Source organism: Neovison vison, chromosome 8 (assembly GCF_020171115.1).
Source record: "Neovison vison isolate M4711 chromosome 8, ASM_NN_V1, whole genome shotgun sequence".
NCBI classification, from domain to species: domain Eukaryota; kingdom Metazoa; phylum Chordata; class Mammalia; order Carnivora; family Mustelidae; genus Neogale; species Neogale vison.
In genome coordinates this window covers 105,146,004-105,166,412 of record NC_058098.1, presented here as the reverse complement: position 1 = coordinate 105,166,412, position 20,409 = coordinate 105,146,004, and the positions used below count along the sequence as shown (strand labels likewise).

Here is a 20,409-nt window from a genome sequence, read left to right as displayed (position 1 = left end):
CCTTTAAGGTAGTTTTCTGGGGACACATTCTCTTAGTTTTCCTTCAACTTGAAAATGTCTTCATTTCCCCTTCATTCTGAAGAATATTATCTTGGGATATAAGATTCTGATGATTCTTTTCTTCTAGTACTTGAAAAATATTGTGCTACTTCCTTCTGTCTCCCGTGGATTGATAAGAGACCCACTTCCATTTGAATTGTTTATCCCAGATAGGTAAGATGCCATTTTTCTTCGGCTGCTTTTGAGATGTTTTTCGTTTTCAAAAGTTGAATCTACCATTCATCTTGAGGTATATTTCTTTTTATCTTTTTTGGGGTTTGCTCAGTCTCTCAAATCTGCAGGTTTATGTTCCTTGCCAATTTAGAATTTTCAGTAATTATTTCTTTTCTTATCCTTGCCCATTATTTCTTAAAGTACTTTTTCAGTCCTGATATATTTCTTTTCTTCCATGAATCTGATGACATAAATGCTTTATCTTTTGTTACAGTCCCACAGGTCTCTGAGATACTATTTATTCTTTTTCCGTTTATTTTCTGTCATTCAGATTGGGTACTGGCTTATTGTTCTATCTTCCATTTCACTGATTCCTTCTTCTGTCTTCTCCATTGTGCTGTTGAGCCTACCTAATGAACTTTTTAATTTTAGTTATTGTGTTTTTTAATTCTAAAATTTCCCTTTGGTTCTTCTTTGTGTGTTCCTTTTTTCCTGAGATTTAAAAAATTTGTTTCAGTCATGTTTTAAGTCACTTGTTGAAGCATTTAAAAACTCATGGAATTTAATCTTTATTGAGTAATTTGAAAATTTTTGTTATTTCATTCTTAGCATCTATATTAAGTTTATTGGGGCTGCCACAACAAATGACCACAACTAGGTGGCTTAAAACAACAGACATTTATTCTCTCATATTTCTTCAGGCTAGAAATTAAAGTGAAATCAAGGCTGAAATCCAGGTTTTTGGCAGAGCCATACTTTCTCTGAAGGACTTGCCTCTTCAAGCTTTTGCTTCCTCTAGCTTTTGATAGTTCAATCTTCTGTGTTTCTTGACTTACAGATACCCACTCTCGTCTATGCCTCTGTCTCCACATGGTTTTCTCTACTATGTGCCTGTGTCCAAATTTCTCTCTTCTTAAAGGACATCAGCTTTATTGTATTTAAGACCCAACTTAATCCCATATAATCTTTACTCAATTTAATTTATGTGCAAAGACCCTGTTTTTTTAAGACCCTATTTTCAAATAAGGTAAAACTCAAAGTTTCCAGGGGACATGAATTTTTGGGAAACACTGTTCAACTTAGTAAAGCATATATTGATTTTATTTTTTTCATTTAGTTTGAGATCATCCAGATTCTTGGTATGATGAGTGATTTTCACTTGAAACCTGGACATTTCCCATTAAGTTCTGAGATACTGCATCTTATTTAAACCTGTTTCTGCTGTTCTTTTGTGGAGGCACCACCTCATTACCTACAAGTGAAGGTAGAAGTCCAAGTTCCCTACTTAGCCTTCAGTGAGACATGAGAGGTGTTCCTCTTTTTTTTTTCGTTTTTTAAAACAATTTTATTTATTTAAGTAATCTTTACACCCCACATGGCTCTTGAACTCATGAGCCTGAGGTCAAAAGTCACATACTCTTCCATCTGAGCCAGCCAGGGACACTGAGAAGCATTCGACCTAAATGCTAAGTAGAGATGAGAGTTCCAGTTCTCCACCACACTATGGTTAGGGTCATCTCAGTATCACAGGGTGATAGTGAAAGTCTTGAGTCTCTATTAGGTCTCCTCTAACTCCATCCCAGTGAGGAGAGGAAAGGTTGTCTTGTGACTACCAGGTGTGGTAGGAGTCCAGGCTCCCCAATTTCCATTAAGATCTATTCTTTGACTTATGAATTATTTGGAAAAATATTTTCACATTTCAAAAATAATTTAAATTTTGTTTTTTGTCATTGATTTTTAACCCAGTTGAAATGTGGTCATATAGTGGGGTGTATCAGGATGACTTCTTCATTTGTCTTATATTCTAGTACACAGTCAACTTTGTTAAACATTTGCTATGCGATAACTTGTTCTGTCTGTTGTATACAAAATATGACAATTAGATCACCAGTTCATGTCTTGTTTTTATGTCTTCTCTGTCTTTATAAAATGATTGTCTTCCTGATCACTTATTGAAAAAAAAGTTCAGATTTACCCCTATGATAGTGGGTTTATGTATTTCTCTTTGAAATTGTCAGTTCTTGGGGTGCCTGGGTGGCTCAGTCTGTTGGGTGACTGCCTTCAGCTCAGGTCATGATCCCAGGATCCTGGGATAGAGTCCCATGTTGGGATCCTTGCTCAGTGGAGAGTCTGCTTCTCCCTCTGCCCCTCTTTCTTTTTAAAATAAAGATAATATGATTAGCTTCCTGGTGGACTGAAATTTGTACATTATAAACTTCTTTGTACATAAAAAGCTATTTTGCTATAAAATAATATAGCTATAACAGCTTTGTTTGGGTTCATAATTGCTTGATAAATATGTTTTTGTAGGTCTTTCTTCCATTTTTTAGAAATTTTATGTTGCATTTGTGTCCCTTTTAAGTAGCTTAAACCTAAATGTAAAAAATACTTAGTCTGGAATCTCTTTTCAATGGTGAGTTTAGAGGATTTCATTATGAATACTGATATGTCTTTATTTCTAACAGTGTTTTTTGTGCCTCCTACTTTCCCCAACTTTTCTGTCTTCTTTTCTACCTTATTTATTTAAAAGGATTTTAATTACCTGAGAAAGAGACTGAGAATGCATGAGTGTGAGGAAGGGTGGAGGGAGAGGGAGAAACAGACTTCCTAGTGAGCAGGGAGCCTGATGTGGAGCTCAGTCCCAGGAATCCGAGATCATGACCTGAGCCAAAGTAGGACACTTAACGGACTGAGCCACCCAGGCATCCCTATACCTTATTTAGATTAATATTCTTTTTTAAAAAAAAGATTTTTTTATTTATTTAAGAGAGAGTGAGAGAGAGCACAAGTGCAGGGAAGGACAGAGTAAGAGGGAGAGGAAAAGCATACTCCTTTCTGAGCAGGGAGCCTGCCCTGGGTCTTGATTCCAGGACCCTCAGATCATGACTTGAGCCGAAGGCAGCCACTTTACTGACTGAGCCACCCAGGTTCCCCTAGATTAATATTCTTAATTCCATTTTTCCTCTACTATTTTGGAAATACTGTTTTTATTTTAGTGATTATCCTTAAATTCTAACAAATTTATGTAATATTTAAAATTATTCAATATCTTTACTCCTTCCCAAAGAATATTAAATTTTATCTTGTTTTCATTATCTCACTGTTATGGGGAAATAAGGGAAGATGTGTGACTCCGCTGTGATCATTTTAATTCCAATGACTTCCCACCCATTTATTTCATATTAGTGTTGTGGAATGACTTAGTTTTACCCTTTTAGTCTCCCCAAATTCAATATTATTATTGTTTATTCAATCAACTCTTTTCAGATTGACCACAGTATTCACTAAATTATTTGTTATCATTTTTTCTTGTATCTAAGGCCTTCCTTTTAAGGTCAACACTATTATCTGTAAAGCACATTCTTTAGATTTTTGTTTATTGTTGATCTGTCCATTTGTGGACTTTTTGGTCTGTTTCTAACCATTTTTTACTCTTTTTTTTAAAGATTTTTTATTTATTTGTCAGAGAGAGAGAGGGAGCGAGAGTGAGCACAGGCAGACAGAATGGCAGGCAGAGACAGAGGGAGAAGCAGGCTCCCTGCGGAGCAAGGAGCCCGATGTGGGACTCTATCCCAGGACACTGGGATGATGACCTGAGCCGAAGGCAGTTGCTTAACCAACTGAGCCACCCAGGCGTCCCGACCATTTTTACTCTTAAAGATGTCTTTATTTTGCCCCCATTTTGGAATGATGGTTTAGCAGGTTATACAATTACAAGTTAACAGGTCCCCATAAAGTTTTCAACAGTTTAAATTAGGAACAGTTTAATTAATTAAAATTAGGAACAGTTTAATTTAATATCTAGGCCTAGGGTTTGCAACACAAAGGAAGTACTGTTTTTTTTTTTGGAAGTACTGTTTATTTAAACCCACAGAAAAGCAACCTTATAATTACGGTTTCTTTTTTTTTTTTTTTAAAGATTTTATTTGTTTATTTGACAGACAGAGATTACAAGTAGACGAGAGGCAGGCAGAGAGAGAGAGGGAAGCAGGCTCCCTGCTGAGCAGAGAGCCCGATGCGGGACTCGATCCCAGGACCCTGGGATCATGACCTGAGCCGAAGGCAGCGGCTTAACCCACTGAGCCACCCAGGCACCCATAATTACGGTTTCTTAAGGAAGCCTTTTAATTTTATTTTTTCACCAGATATGTGGCCTGAAACAAACATTTTCTTCTTAACCCTCTTTGTCAGCAGATAGATTTCTCTCCATAGTCTGTCCTTTTACTGGGAGTGGAGTCTGGAAGGCTCTTCTCTTCAGGGAGTCTCAATTTTGCTTTACCATTTCCCATCCTTTAAAGCCTTACCTCCTATTCCTCTGCCCAATCATTAAAACCAAGCATACTATTTGATTTCATTATGTGACATGAAAGCCAAGCATACTATTTGATTTCATTATGTGACATCAAGAAGAGAGAAAACTAATCTATGGAGATACAAGTCAGAATAATGATTATCTTTGGTGGGTACTGACTGGAAATAGGCATGATAGAGCCTTCTAAGATTTTGGAAATGTTTTAAATGTTGATCTACATAGTAGTATATGTAAAACTACCTAGGAGTAAGACTCCTAGTAGTCTTACTTTAAAACATTTCCAAAATGTTTCCAAATGTTTCCAAAGACTACTAGTAGTCTTACTACTATGTAGTTTTACATATACATATGTAAAAATTTATATGTAAATATGTATGTAAATACATATGTAAAAATTTTACATATGTAGTAAAATTTTTAAATGTTGATTTAAAAGTTTTAAATATTGATCTACATAGTAGTATATGTAAAACTACATTGTAGTAAGACTACATAGTAGTCTTAGTATAGTAGACTTACTACTATGTAGTTTTACATATACATATGTAAAAATTTACATATACATATGTAAAAAATTTTATGTATACATATGTAAAAATTCAACAGAAAAATTCAACAGATCATACACTTAAGATCTGTGTACTTTACCATCTATAAGCTACATAGAATTTTTAAAAACACAAACACAAGGTTCTAAGTTTCTGTTATTGGCAGATATTACCAATTTCTCTTAATTTTTTGGAGATCAACCATGCACATAAAATAGTTCTGGTTATATTTTAACAAGACTCTGTGTTTGTAGCTAGTTTTTCAGAATATTCAGCCTAGCATCATGTTGAATGTGTGAGTCACATGCTACTCTTTCAATTCTGATATTCTGATACTATTTTTGGCAACTTTAGTAATGTATCACTTAAATATTCCAGCTGGATCTGCCAAAGTTCAGGCTTTGTCTCTGCTATGCTGTGTGGAAGTAAGAAAAGTCGCGTGAGTCTCCCATGAGAATATTAATGGTGGAGATGTTACTTTAGAGGGCAATATGTGGTGGCCATAGTAATTACTATGATTTCCTAGGGAAAGTACATCCTTCAGGATAGAGTCAGGCCTCAGATATCTACTTACCCCTTCCAAGTGGAAACTGTCCCTACTTTTGGGCCACTCAGGGAAGATGGAAGTCTATTTTGAAAGGATTCAGCTAAACATTTTCCACCCATCCTCTATCCCCTTCTCTCTTCTCCAAAGTTGAGAATTCATGTATAAATGAATTTGTACCCTTTCAAAAGATATGTTGAAGTCCTAACCTCCAGTATCTCAGAATGTGATCTTATCTGGAAATAGGATCATTGTAGATACAATTAGTTAGGACAAGGTCGTGGTGGATTTGGATGGGTCCGTAATGTGGCTGGTTTAGTTATAAGAAGAGGAAGAGAGACACAGAGGGAACATTGCTATTGACTGAATTGTGTCATCCTTAAAAATGCATTTGTGCCCAATGTGTTGGCATTTGGAGATGGAACCTTTAGGAGATAATTAGGTTTAGATGAGATTATGAGGGTAGGGACCTCATGATGAGCTTAGTACCCTCATTAGAGAGGGAGATACCACAACTTGCTCTCTCTACCATGTAAGGACATGGCAAGAAGTCCAAACCAGGAAGAGATCTCTCTCTAGAACCTGACCATGCTCGTACTTATCTCGGACTTCCAGCCTCCAGAACTGTGAGAAAATACATTTCTGTTGTTTAAGCTGTCCAATTTATGGTATCCTGTTATGACAGCCCAAGCTGACTCATATAAACATCATGTAATGACAGAAGCAGAGATTGGAGTAATGCACCTACAAGCCAAGGAATGCCACTGATTGATAGCCGTCAGCAGAACCTAGGGAAAGGAAAGGACAAATTCTATCCATAGTCTCAGAGGAAGCATGGCTCTGCTGACACCTTGATTTTAGATTTCTAGTCTTCAGAACAGTGAGAGAATGAATTTCTGTTGTTCTAAACCACCTGTTTTGGTGTACTCTGTTAGAGCAGCCCTGGGGAACCAGTACAGGGTAATCGCAGGGTTGGTGGAGGAATGCTGGAAATCAGCAGATGACTGACTCAAGGTCTTTCTTAGCCTTCTCTCAAGTCATAAGCTGTGGCTAGGAACCCCTGAGATCTGAAGATTAGCCAGAAATTTAAATAGATCCATCCCCAAATTATTATATAAGGCATGGAAAGGAATTCAATTTTCCATAGTTCAGTTTACATCTAACATTTTCAGAATTCACCTGTTATATAAAACAAAGTGTATTTTGGTTTCATTAGGCCAAAATTCCTGCTAGGAATTGGGTTGTGATTTTCTTGCCCAAAACATTTCATTTAACAGCCTACCTGGTGAATGGGGAGCAGTTGTGAGCTACAATGCTCTGTAAGATGGGAAATATTGCAGAAATGAGCAAGGACAAACTAGTCCTTTCTGTTTTTTGTTCAGGGAAATTTTTTTCAGGGAAATATTTAAAGCCTCAGGCATTGCAGTACCTTTCAAGTGAGGGATATGCATCTATTTATAATATTTTTCAGGGATCAGGAGAACGCACATAAAACCTTTGAAATTGTGTGTGAATAAACGTCTTTGTGAACATATGGCAAGGGAGTGTGATCCTGTTAAACACTTGCTGTGTTTGGCAGGAGCAGAGAGCTAGAATGCCTGCTCACTTAGTTCTTCCCACCCCCTCAGATGTGAGTCTTAGCAGGTGGGAGGATCTGGTGCATGCTTCCTGAGGTCCATGCATGAAGGACAAACTATAGCTGTAGCCAGTTTAGTCTAGTGCCAAAGCAATATCAGGACACAAGTAGAGGGTATGTTGCTTCGAGAGTGGAGCCTGGAAAATGTGTGGATGATGCATGGTGCCCTTTTAGTCACTGAGGAAAACTGCACTGATGTTTTACAGGGCTCTATCAGTAGCTATGGACTCTGCATTTCAGTTAGATGCCACATGCCCAGTCCAGCCTTTCTCCACTCTCTCTTTGGCCTCTCCACCCTTGATAACCAGCTTTAAAACAAGTACAGCTTTAGGAACTGAAGTGCCTGTGGCCCAAAACCCACCCCCAGACCTGGGAAGGCTCTTAGGCACATGCTGTTTCTTTTGTACTGGATATTTCTCATACCTCTGCTGGCTCACCCTTCAAGGCTCTCTTGTTTATGACCTTCAGGGATGACTCACTAACCATCGTGTTCTTTTTAGGGTCAGAATTTTGTGCATTTGTAGTAATTTACTTATGGATCACCATTGTTTAATACCTGTCCTCACCAGATTGTATGAGGCTCTTTTTTGTTCACTCTAGTTTTCCTAGAGCCTACAGAATGTTTGAACCATAGTAGGCATTTGATAAATATTGTTGAATCAATGGAAGTTCAGTATCTTTCTACATGAAAATTTGCTGCCTTATAGTTCATTCAAAAAGAAAGAAAGAAAGAGTAGAGGAGTGATATGGTGAAGGAAACTTTAAAAACATGTCTGCAGGGGCGCCTGGGTGGCTCAGCAGGTTAAAGCCTCTGCCTTCGGCTCAGGTCGTGATCCTGGGATTGAGCCCCACATTGGGCTCTCTGCTCAGCAGGGAGCCTACTTCCCTTCCTCTCTCTCTGCCTACCTGTGATCTCTGTCATCAAATAAATAAAATCTTAAAAAATGTCTGCAGATTTCTCATTTTCAAAGAGTTACTTCACATTAAAAAAAAAAGAAAGAGGAAAGGAAAGAAGGAAAACAATTCAATGGAAAATGGGCAAAGGATAAAAGAAGTAATTAACAGAATTTCAGATAGCTAATGAATATAAAAAAAGATGCTCACCTAGACTAGTAATCCTAGAAATGAAAATTAAAAACAATATTTTATACCCTCAGATTGGCAAAAGTACAAAATATTGATTAACATTTATTGTTAGCAAGGATTTAGGGAATAGGATGCTCTCATACACTGTTGGTAGTTCAAAACTGTGCAACCTATATGGACAACATTGGCTGTACTTTTAAAATTTAAACTATGTCTACATTTATTATTTAATAGGGAAAACTTGGAAATCACTTGACCTCATACAATAGTGAAATGATTTAAAAAATTTAGTGCATTCCTGCCACAGAATTCCTTAGCTATAAATATTAACGGCAATGAAAATCTATGTAAAATATTTTTTAAAAAAGAGATTATAGTGGCACGTGGGTGGCTCAGTCTTTGGGCATCTGACTTCTGGTCGGGTCATGGTCCTGGAATCCTGGGATGGAGCCCCCCACCGGGCTTCCTGCTCAGTGGGAGGCCTTCTTCTCCTTCTCCCACTTCTCCTGCTTGTGTTCCCTCTCTCGATGTGTCTCTGTAAAATAAATCAATAAAATCATTTTTAAAACAAGGAGATTGCAAAACAATACATGTAATATGATCCCAACTAAGTAAAAATATATAAAAGCATATTCTCCGATGGAAAAGATCTCAAACGATTCACACTATGTAACGTATATTTTTAGAGATTTTATTTATCTATTTGAGAAAGAGTAAGAGAGAGGACATGAGCAGGGAAAGGGAGAAAGAGAAGCAGACTCCCTACTGAGCTTGATCCCAGGACTCAGGGATCATGACCTGAGAGGAAGGCAGACATTTAAACAACTGAGCCACCCAGGTGTCCTTATAATTATAATAACTTAATTATAAGGTCCTTTGATAACTTTTCCCCTGAGGAACTAAGAATGGGATTTTAATTTTTACAATGAAACTGTACTGCTATTTTTAAAACTTTATTTAAGTATGATTGACATAAACTACACGTATTGAAAGTATCCATTTGTTTTGACATTGTATACATCTGTGAAACCAACACCACAATTAAGAGAATATCCATCACCCCCAAAAGCTTCCTTATGTGTCTCAGTAGTCTGTCCTTCCTGCCTCTTCCTAAACTAACCCGTCCCCTAGCAACCACTGAGCTACTTTCTGTCACTATAGACTAGTTTGCATTTTTTAGAATGCTATATAAATGTAATCTTACAGTACTACTCTTATTTCTGGCTTCTTTCAGCATAATTATTTTGAGATTCATCCATGTTGTCCCGTGTATCAATGGTTTGTTCATTTTTATTGCTGAGTAGTATTCCATTGCATGGGTCTATCACAACTGATTTATCCATTTATCTTTCGATGGACATTTGGACTAGTTCTGGCTTTGGGCTATTACAAATAAAGGTGCCACGAACAGCCATTTATGTCTTTGTAAAAGACCTATGCTTTACCTCCACTAACTAGCAGTGGAATGGCATAAGTCAGGTGTATGTTTAGCATTTAATAAGTTGCCAAAGCCTTCCCAAAATGGTTGTACCATTTTACATTCCCACGAGAGACGGAGTATGGAGTTGTGGGCACTAAATGAGTGGTCCCTTCACCAAGACCTTTGGTAATGACAGCAACCATCAGCTCACTGCACAGGTTCAATCGGCTTACCAGGCTAAAATGAGTCTGGTCCTTTTAAATCAGATACCTTTGAGAATTTGATTAAGGTCATGGTCCATGCGGCGCGCAGGACGACACACACACAAATGCCAGGCAGGAATCATCCACGTAGGAAATGATGATGGCTTGAACATTGTGACACTATGACAGCGGGAGTTCGAACACATTGAGATGTTACCATTGTTGAGAAAGAGGAGAGAAGATAATGCCCAGGTTAGAATGATTAGGTGATAGGGGCGACAACACGGTAGGAGTAAGTCTAGAGGGAGGAAGAAGGGGTCATTTCTGGCTTTCTGCATGTGATGTGCCTAGGAGATACACGCCGTTCGCAAAGTGGTTGTAACTGGACCTTGTCCAGGCGGAGATACAGATTTCTGTGCAACAACATACAGGTTTAGCGGAAGTATGAGGAGCAGGGGCAACCACCACATGTAGCTAATAAATTCGTATCTTCCAAAGGAATCACTTCCACACCGGGCTAAAACACGCCTAACTCGTCGGTATCTACAAAACACAGAAGATGCGCAACACCACCAACCTTTCCGACGAAACCCCGCCCAGCTCAATTCTGCGCATGCGCCAGACGCCTGCGCACGACCCTCCCTGCGGCCGCTCCTTTTTCTGGGAGTCTGGGCTCCTTCCCTATCGCCTGCCCCGCCCAGGCGGCTGCCCGTGACCTGCCTGGGCGCAGGGAACGGAAAGCCGGAAGGGGCAAGACGAGTTCGGTTCGCCATGGGGCTGTTTGGGAAAACCCAGGAGAAGCCGCCCAAAGAGCTGGTAAGGGCTAGGGGGATGGCAGAAGAGTCGGGGGACTTGCGTGGGGCGTAGTGGAGTTCGTAAGCGACTGGCCACTCTCCCTCCCGGCTGGCCAGGTGCCGCTCGGCCCCCATTTCCGGGGCCTTCCACTCCACCGAGGGGCCAGAGGAGGACTCTCTAAGGAGGCGGCTGTGGCTAAAGAGAGCCTTGCTCCTTCAGAACTCCACAGAGGGGCCGAGGGCCGGATAAAGAGTTTCGGAGCCCCGGCACCGGGCGCGGAGGTAGCCAGGCGGTTCTGGCCGCAGGAAAGCCTTTCCCCTGCGCGCGTTGGTACGTCCCGCCCGGAACCTTTCCCTGGCCGACGCCCCGCCCCTAACGCCCGCCTCCGGACAGTTGGCGGACCTACGGGTAGCCCGAGAGTCGTCCCCAGGGTGTCCTGCCACCGCCGACCCTTCCCTCTAACCTGCTGTGTTAAATGGGAGGGTCTCCTTCCTTTTTCCTCCTTCCCTGCCCTACAACGTGATGTTGAATGCAGGCACGTTAATTATAGTAAGGACCCGACTGGTGGGAATGGTACTAGAGCTAACTCGGGACCTGGCTTCGAATTCCGGATCTACCTGTAAACGGAGATAATGGTGTAGTGTGTAGCGGTTCAGTGGCCCGCAGAATCAGTTTTCCTGTTTGAATCCTGGTTCCCCAGCATTGTCATCTAAGGAAAGTTCATTTCTCTGTGCCTTAGTCTTGTCGAGTAGAAATGATGAAAGTTTCACTTCAGAGTCATGGAAGATGGAAAAAAAAAAAAAACAAACTGTAAAGTTTTGTTAAGTTTTTTAGTGGTGCTAGTTAGGGTTAATTCTTTATATATTCTACAGCCTGGCCACCCAACTGCAGATCAGCATCGTCAGCATTACCTGGCAGCTAGTTAGAAATCTGAGGCCCTGCCCAAGAGCTTTTTAACCATAATTTGAATTCTAACAAGATCTTCACTGATTTTTGTGAACGCTGAAGTTTGAGAAGCATTGCTTTACAACACCCAGTACAAATTTACCCATAATGAAGAAAAAAAAAAAAACCCGAAATCCTGTATTTAATGATCTCACCTGTGCAGCTTTTGCAGGCATGTTTTTATTATTTATTTATTTATTATTATTATTATTTTTTAAGATTTTATCTGTCAGAGAGAGAGAGGGAGAGCGAGCGAGCACAGGCAGACAGAATGGCAGGCAGAGGCAGAGGGAGAAGCAGGCTCCCTGACGAGAAAGGAGCCCGATGTGGGACTCGATCCCAGGACGCTGGGATCTGGACCTGAGCCGAGGCAGCTGCTTAACCAACTGAGCCACCCAGGCGTCCCTGCAGGCATTTTTTTTTTTTTTTAAGATTTTTTACTTATTTATTTGACAGAGAGAGATGACAAGCAAGCAGAGAGGCAGGCAGAGAGAGAGGAGGAAGCAGGCTCCCCGCTGAGCAGAGAGCCCCACGTGGGGCTCCATCCCAGGACCCTGGGATCATGACCTGAGCCGAAGGCAGCGGCTTAACCACTGAGCCACCCAGGCGCCCCTGCAGGCATGTTTTTAAAAAGCAATGTCCTACATCATGAAGTTGCTTACACATAATGTGTGTTAATGATGGTTATATTTGTTAACCATAGGTCCTAGAATACTACATCCTCTATAAATGTTAATTTCTGTAGGCAACTTACTCGGTTTTACTCCCTGGTAAAATAAAAATTGTGGAGCTGAAATGAGGTAAGAGCGTGTGATATTACTTTGTAAGCTGTAGAGCATTCTGCAGATGCACATTTTGTAGTGTGTGTGTGTATTCAAAGATGCTTGTTGTTGTAGAAGTGTATTTTTGATGTTAGGGAAAGATTATTTTCCTCCAGTGTTTGACCTTAGCTTTGCCATTCATAAAACAAGATTCTGGGAAAACTGTTCCATTACTGTTTAAACTGATCTCTTGTGTATGTGTTTCTTGTATAACACTTAGAGTATTTTTAAATGATAAATATAATTGCTAAGAATATGTCAGAATACCTTCCAGTACGGCATCATACCTAGGAAAGTGAGTCAAAAACCAGTACATTTTAGGATTTATGGATGAGATTGGTTTTTAAAATAATGCCTGTCAGGGAGCACCTGGTGGCACAGTCAGTTGGGCATCCAGCGTGGTTTCTGCTCAGATTGTGATCTTGTGGGTCATGAAATCGAGCCTCATGCAGGACTCTGCTCTCTGTGTGGAGTTGTCTTGGGTTTCTCTGTGCTTGGGTTTCTCTCTCCCTCTACACTCTCTCTCTTATAAATAAATATATCTTTTAAAAAAATATATTCCTGCCAGTGGGATATCATACAGATGAAATAAACACTGAAGGAATGTATCATCTAGCAAGTAAGATAAGCATTTCAAGAACAACTCTTGATTGGGTACTATATAAACAGGTACAGGAGTTCAGAGGTTGGAGTGATCACCCCCAAACTGGGATGATCAGAAATGATTTGGCCCTTTACTGTCATTTTTTCCACACATCACCTTCCTATGAATTGTTCTTGACTGTTTATAGGATTTTTAGTATTATTTAATTGGTGGTCAAATATTCCTAAAGCCAAATGGTCTTAAGATGAACAGTGTTTCAAGGGATATATCAGGGAAACATTATAGCTACTTAAGGAGCCTTACAGACTAAAGTTATTGCCCGCAGGCATCCCTGATGCATTGATGGAGACTTTTTATTTTTTTATTTTTTTTAAGATTTTATTTATTTATTTGACAGAGAGAAATCACAAGTAGATGGAGAGGCAGGCAGAGAGAGAGAGAGAAGCAGGCTCCCTGCTGAGCAGAGAGCCCGACGCGGGACTCCATCCCAGGACCCCGAGATCATGACCTGAGCCGAAGGCAGCGGCTTAACCAACTGAGCCACCCAGGCGCCCCGAGATGGAGACTTTTTAGTGGTGAAACTTGTTCTACCTTTAAGTGCTCATGTGATGAATAGATTGGGCCTGCTAAGGATGAGGGAGCCTTGTAATTTAGTTAGAAACCTGTGACTATGTTGTGATGGAAATCAAGAGGACATGAGATTGTGTTGGAAAGAGATTGTTCTGTTAGACTTAAGGTACTTCTGGAAAATTGTGCTATCCTTACACAGGGATTTCGCTGATTTACCCTTTGGCTAGAGTAGTATAGTCATAGCATCAGAATTCCTAAATCCTATGACTAACTTCTATCCTTAAACGAAGTCATGTCTCATGGTTATGGGTTGTTGTCAGAAAAAAAAGATGAGACGGGGCGCCTGGGTGGCTCAGTGGGTTAAGCCACTGCCTTCAGCTCAGGTCATGATCTCAGGGTCCTGGGATGGAGTCCCGCATCAGGTTCTCTGCTCAGCGGGGAGCCTGTTTCCCTCTCTCTCTCCCTGCCTGCCTCTCTGCCTACTTGTGATCTCTCTCTGTCAAATAAATAAATAAAATCTTTAAAAAAAGAATAGAAAAAAAGATGAGACAGGGAGATGGAGAATAAGAGAAGGGTTGATTTACTTACTTCATATAATAAACATTTATTGAGATATTTTCATGTGTATTGGGATGGATACCAGGTTTTCAAAATAAGACACTGGATTACAACATCAAAGAATACCAAGTTTACTGGGGGAGACTGGCATGTGAATAAATACTCTTATTTTAGAGTAAATAAGGGCAATGGTGTAAGTGTATACAAGATCTGTGATGTCACAGTGGGGGCAGTGATTAACTGTTCAATGCGGGGAAGAAGACCCGATCAGGGAGGGTTTCTAGATCTTATCACAAGATCAGATGGATGATCAGAAAAGAGGGGGCATCCCAAGGAAAGTAAACTGCATGTGCAAGGCATGGAAGTGTGGAACATAGATTGGAGGAACCAGAAAGAACTCAGGTGTGGTTAGAGGATGAAATAACTGAATGGGATGCAGGGGGAAGTGATGGCAGTGTCAAATATAAAATTGCAGAGGTAGATAGAGGGTAGATTAGCAAAGTCCTGTGAGTCGTACCCACTAGAGATGGGAGCATTCAGAATAGTGGTTTGGAGCAAGAATTGGAGGGAAGAGAATTAGGTATGGGAGTCAGTTTGTGGTCCAGGTGAGAGATGATGCTGGTCTTAACCAGTAGTGGAATTATGGGGATAGAGAGGATGGATTTTAGAAATATTTAGGATGTGGTCGGAATTTGCTGATCTACTGGGTTTGGAATAAGAGGGCAAAGCTGATTCTTAGGGTTGAGTGGAGGTGAGGTTAAACAGCAACCTGTTATTCCCCTCAGTTTGGTACCATGAACTGAAAAGAGGAGAATTCAGGAAAACAGCAGGTTTGATGGGATACTGATGGTGGAGGGGAAGGAACCACAGTGTCCAGTTTTGGAGAGAATTCAGGAGATCAAGGAAAACAGAGAAAAGGTTATCCTGGGAGAATATTTTTCTACTTGTGTCCACTCAGCAAAATTGTAAGCTTCTTGAGAGTAAATATCATGTTTTTATCATTCACTGAGTCAGCGTAGTGTTGAATTCCCTTAACAAGAGCAAGGTGCCTGTCAGATACTTGCTTGATGAGCAGAAGTAGAGGTAATGAGAGAACAGTTACATATTTGAAGTACATCTCACTTGTCCTTTTGTATATCTATCTGACAGTGATCACAGTAGGCACATTTTGACCTAAGTTCAGTTATTTGTTCCTTTTGGTGAATTTCTAGTTATATATATGTTTTAAATCTTGAAGAATACACAGAATCCCAGTTTACAGACATCACCTTTAGGAAGAGGTGCTAGGAAGCTAAGGGTCAAAAGTAGGGGGGAACTAAAACAGTAGCCTGTTTTAGTTTGCGCAGACTGCTGTAACAAAATACTGTTGACTACACTATTTCTGTGAGAAATAGAAACTTATTTCTCACAGTTCTGGAAACTAAGAAGTCTTAAGACCAAGGTACCCAGTGATTCAGTTGTCTGGTGAGGACATGATTCTTAATTATAGATGGCTGTCTTTTCACTGTGTCTTCATGGCAGAAGGAGGAATCAAGCTTTCTGGGGTTGGCTTTTGTAAGGTCACTAAACTCATTCATGAGGGTTTGGCACTCATGACCCAGTCACTTCCATAAGGCCCGGCATCCAAACACTATCACATTGGGGATTAAGTTTTAACATAGGAATTTTGGGGAGACATAAACATTCTGTCTGTAGCAGTGTGATTAGAATCTCCTAGCCTGGGACCTGGAATCAGCCATTTCTCTAAGGAGCACTGGTTTCTTTTAGAGGGAATGGTATTTAGAAAACAAAATTTAGGTGCTCATGGTACTTAATGCTACTGGAGTGTTCTTGCTTCTAGGCCTTTTAATTGGACAGAACTAAGAAATCATCCTTTAAAAAACACATGAGGTGATGAGAGACCAGGTTGTTTGGAACCAGCCCTTCTGCCAAATATAACTAGAAGAGCTAGATAAAAAGCCTAACTATTTGTAATCACTTAAAATTATTAAAGCAGTGAAGAATTGCAAAATCAAAATCCCAGAAAAAAAGGAAAACTCGATTACATGAGCCTAGTCATCTGGGACCACTGTCCCACTAAAGAGATCCCCTAATTCCTAATGCAGTGGTTAAGAAACTGAGGATTTGAGTGGTGTTCTTCACAGACCCTATGGTTAGATATAGTTCAAAGGTTAGAGTTCAGGGCATACCAGTGATAATACGATTCAGGTAAATTCCCAAGGCTTTTGGTTGGGTCTCTGAGAAGGGTACACTTGAGCAGTGGCTGTGAGCTGGGAGTAAAATGGCTTTCACAAAGACTGAAGTCCGGTTTCAAATCTCTGAATGCATTCATTAAGTTTAATTAAAAACCAATTGCCAATGCCCTTAGGCTAGGTGTTTGCCAAAAGCAAATGTAAGTCTTCTCTGGAAGGAGATAACATTATCCAGAGACAAATTATCCTGTGGATTTTTCATATAGTGTGCAGAATTCAGGGGAAAAAAATTGACTCATAGGAAACCTCTATTCTGAATATGTCTTTATATATTCTGGATACCAACTTTTTATAAATGCTTTTTATTTGTAACCATTTATGTGGTGAGATCTCCAAATTTGTGGTCTTTTTCCTTTCTTTAAATAGTGTCTTATGATGAATAAAAATTCTTAATTTCAACGTAGTTAAAAATATCAGTCTTTTACACTTACTGATTTTTTTTTTTAAGATTTATTTATTTGTCAGAGTGAGAGAGTGCACGCACACGCGAGCGTGCCATCATGAGGGAGCAAGCACAAGCAGGGCAAGTGGCAGGCAGAAGAAGCAGGCTCCCCTCTGAGCGGAGAGCCTGATGTGGGACTCCATCCTAGGACCTTGGGATCATGACCTGAGCCAAAGGCAGACGCTTACCCAACTGAGCCACCCATCGGTCCCTGATTTTTGCTGCTTATTTAAGAAACCCTTTCCTAAATCTAAAATCATAAAAGGTACTCTTCTGTACTATCTTTTTAGAGTAACACAGTTTTGTACTCTGTATTTAAATTATCAGTCCATCTGGAATTAATTTCAGTGATGGATGGTAACAGAAATTCAATAATCTCGTTTTTCATTTATTTGGCTTACTGTTCATCTCCACACTGTTATTGGAAAATGCCCTCTTACTTATTTCCTGTGCCTAGTTTGCTTGGCATGTCATATACTCTATGAATGAACTTGTATAAAGTGTTTTCTTGATATTGTGAAACTCTGTAGATTCCTTTTGGTTTTCATAGCATATTATCTACTTTACAGATGGATTTGTTTAATACTGTGTCCATTTTTAAATTTTCACCTTTACTTATCGATTACATATACTTTTCATTTATTATTAAGATAATACCGGCACTAAAACGTTAATTTCCTTTTTATCTATTTTCAATTTCCTGTTTTTGTAGTGATCTTTACAGTTCTAAGAAAATGTATCTTGAGCTGTTTGTCTTGGACTAATAGAACATTACCCTAATAGAACATTAGAATCACCTAGAGAGTTTAAGTCTATCATTTGGGCTCTACTACTAGCCCAGTTAAGTTGGTATTAAAGTTGCCCAGGTGACTTCTATATACAGTCAGGTGGAGAACCATGGGTATGGCAGGATAATTTTGGTTGTTCCCATTTCTCCCTAGATATATTTTTGTTTTGCAAAGTCTCTTTTGATTTTTAAAGTTATTTCTTTTCTTTTTAACAAGATTTTATGAAACTTTGACATTTAAAAACATATACAGAAAGTTTCTTTAGATTTTTTATTGTTACTAATCGCTGAAATTTTATGCCCCTTCACAATGCATATTCCACGCAATTGAATTCAACATAAGTTATTGAGCATCTGCTTTGTGCCAGACATTGTGCAAAGGCTAAATGAATAAGAAAAGATCTTTGACCTTTTGACTTTTGACAGTCTGTAAGTAATTATAATATGCAATTGTATACAAGTATATAATATACAAAATATACAGGTGTATATATATATACAAGTTCAGAAAACATATTCTTTAACTATTTTTCTGACTATTGCTAACATTTGGGGAAAGAAATATTTTCTGGTGGTCATTTGAAATTGTTCTATCCGCTAGTTGCTGCTGCCTTCTTCTTTTTTAAAGATGTTATTTATTTGTCAGAGAGCACATGCAGTGGAAGCAGCAAGCAGAGGGAGAAACAGGCTTCCCGCAGAGCAAGAAGCCCAGTGTGGGATCCCACATGATCCTGGGATCATGACCTGAGCGGAAGACCGACACTTAGCTGACTAAGCCACCCGTGTGTCCCTAGTTACCACCTTCTACGTAGTTATTAAATTGTTCCAATTCACGTCTCAGTGCTTCTAGTTATCAAAATACTTCAAGTATAAATTTAGGGTATAATTTATTATATTAAGATGTTATTAAAATGAAAATTGAGCTTAATCAGCATTATCTGCAAGATTTGAATTTAGACCATTTAAAAATGAGTTTGTTTCAGTTAATTATTAAAAAAAAAACTACTTTCAGGGGTGCCTGGGTGGCTCAGTCATTAAGTGTCTGCCTTTGGCTCAGGTTATGGTCCCAGGGCTCTAGGATCGAGCCCCACATTGGGCTCCCTGCGAGCCTGCTTCTCCATCTCCCACTCCCCCTGCTTACGTTTCCTCTCTCGCTGTGTCTCTTTCTCTGTCAAATGAATAAATAAAATCTTTTTTTTTATAATCTACTTTCAGTCCACAAGAGCCAAAATATGGAAAGAGCCTAGGTGTCCATCAAAGATGAGTGGTTAAAGAAGAAGTGGTATATATACATAATGGAATATTATGCAGTCAACAAAAATGAAATTTCACCATTTGCAACAACACAGATGGAACTAGAGGGTATTATGCTAAGTGATATAAGTCATTTGGAGAAAGACAATTATCATATCTTACTGATAAGAGGAATTTGAGAAATAAGACAATCATCGGGCAAGGGGAAAAATAAGACAAAAGGAGAGGGAGACAAACCATAAGAGACTCTTAACCTAAGGAAACAAACTGAGGGTTGCTGGAGTGAGGGAGGTGGGAGGAATGGGGTACCTGGGTGATGAACAGTGGGGAGGGTTTGTGCTGTGGTAGTTGCTGTGAATTGTGTAAGACTGATGAATCATAGACCCGTACCCCTGAAACAATAAATTATATGTTAATTTTTAAATATCTACTTTCATGTATATAGTTGAGTATATTTATGTGGGTCAAATTCTAGGACTCCATTCTGTTCTACTGATCTGTGTGTCTGTTCCTTGGCTGATACTATTCTGTTGAGTACTGTACCTTTTATAGTAAGTCTTGAAGTTTGATAGTGGGGAATCCCTCAGCTTTGTTTTTCTTCACTGTTATGTTGGTTATTCTTGGTCATTTGTCTTTACATATAGATTTTAGAATTTCTTTGTTGATATCTACAATTATAGATAGTAGTAATTTTGATTGGGATTGCATTGAATCTGCAGAGCTTCAATGCTTTAATGATGCCTTAATGTTGAGTCTTCCAGTCCATGAACATGGACTGGTCTCTCCATTTATATCTTCTTTGATTTCTTTCATCAGCAATTTATAGTTTTCCAGTAGATCTTATCTATACATATTGTTTGATTTATACTTGATTGGCTTTTTTGTTTGGTTGGTGCTGTTGTAAAGCCTCCCCCCAACCAAATTTCAGTTTCTAGTTATTACTGGTATATTGGAAAACAGTCAACTTTCATATATTTACATTCTGTCTTACAAATTTGCTATACTTTTTAGTACTGGGAGGTTTCTTTTTTTTTTTTTTTTTTTTTGATATTAATGATTCTTAGTGATTTTTTTTCCCCATAGAAAACAGTGTTCTCTGTTTAAAAAAAAAAAAAAGGCTGTTTAATTGCTTTCTTCCCAATCTGTATGCCTTTTATTTCTTTTGCATGTCTTACGGTATTAGTGGGGACTTCACTACAATGTTGAATAGGAGTAGAGGCTTTGTTCCAACCTTAGGGTGAAAGCTTCTAATTTTCTACCATTACTTATGATGTTAGGTGTAATTGGAGGGGCTACAATTTTTTTTTTTTAAGATTTATTTAGAGAGCAAGCACAAGTGGGAGGGGCAGAGGGAGAGAGAGTCTTAGGCAGACTTCATGGTGAGGACAGAGCCTGATGCAGGACTTGATCTCATGACTG

The 20,409-nt window shown here is 39.2% G+C and overlaps 1 protein-coding gene across 2 annotated transcripts in view; it reads left to right on the top strand.

The window, feature by feature from the left end:
• The window catches only part of LOC122915068 (charged multivesicular body protein 3), a 101,906-nt gene that overhangs the window by 39,196 nt on the left and 42,301 nt on the right, over positions 1 to 20,409 (top strand). Inside the window, exon 1 of one of the 2 annotated variants that reach the window (XM_044261573.1) lies at positions 10,702 to 10,778. The exons of the other annotated variant lie outside the window; for it this stretch is intronic. Coding sequence (XP_044117508.1) covers positions 10,734 to 10,778 — 45 coding nt within the window. The 5' untranslated portion in view covers positions 10,702 to 10,733. Of the gene's footprint in view, positions 1 to 10,701; positions 10,779 to 20,409 lie in introns of those variants that run through there. 2 annotated transcript variants of the gene reach the window in all.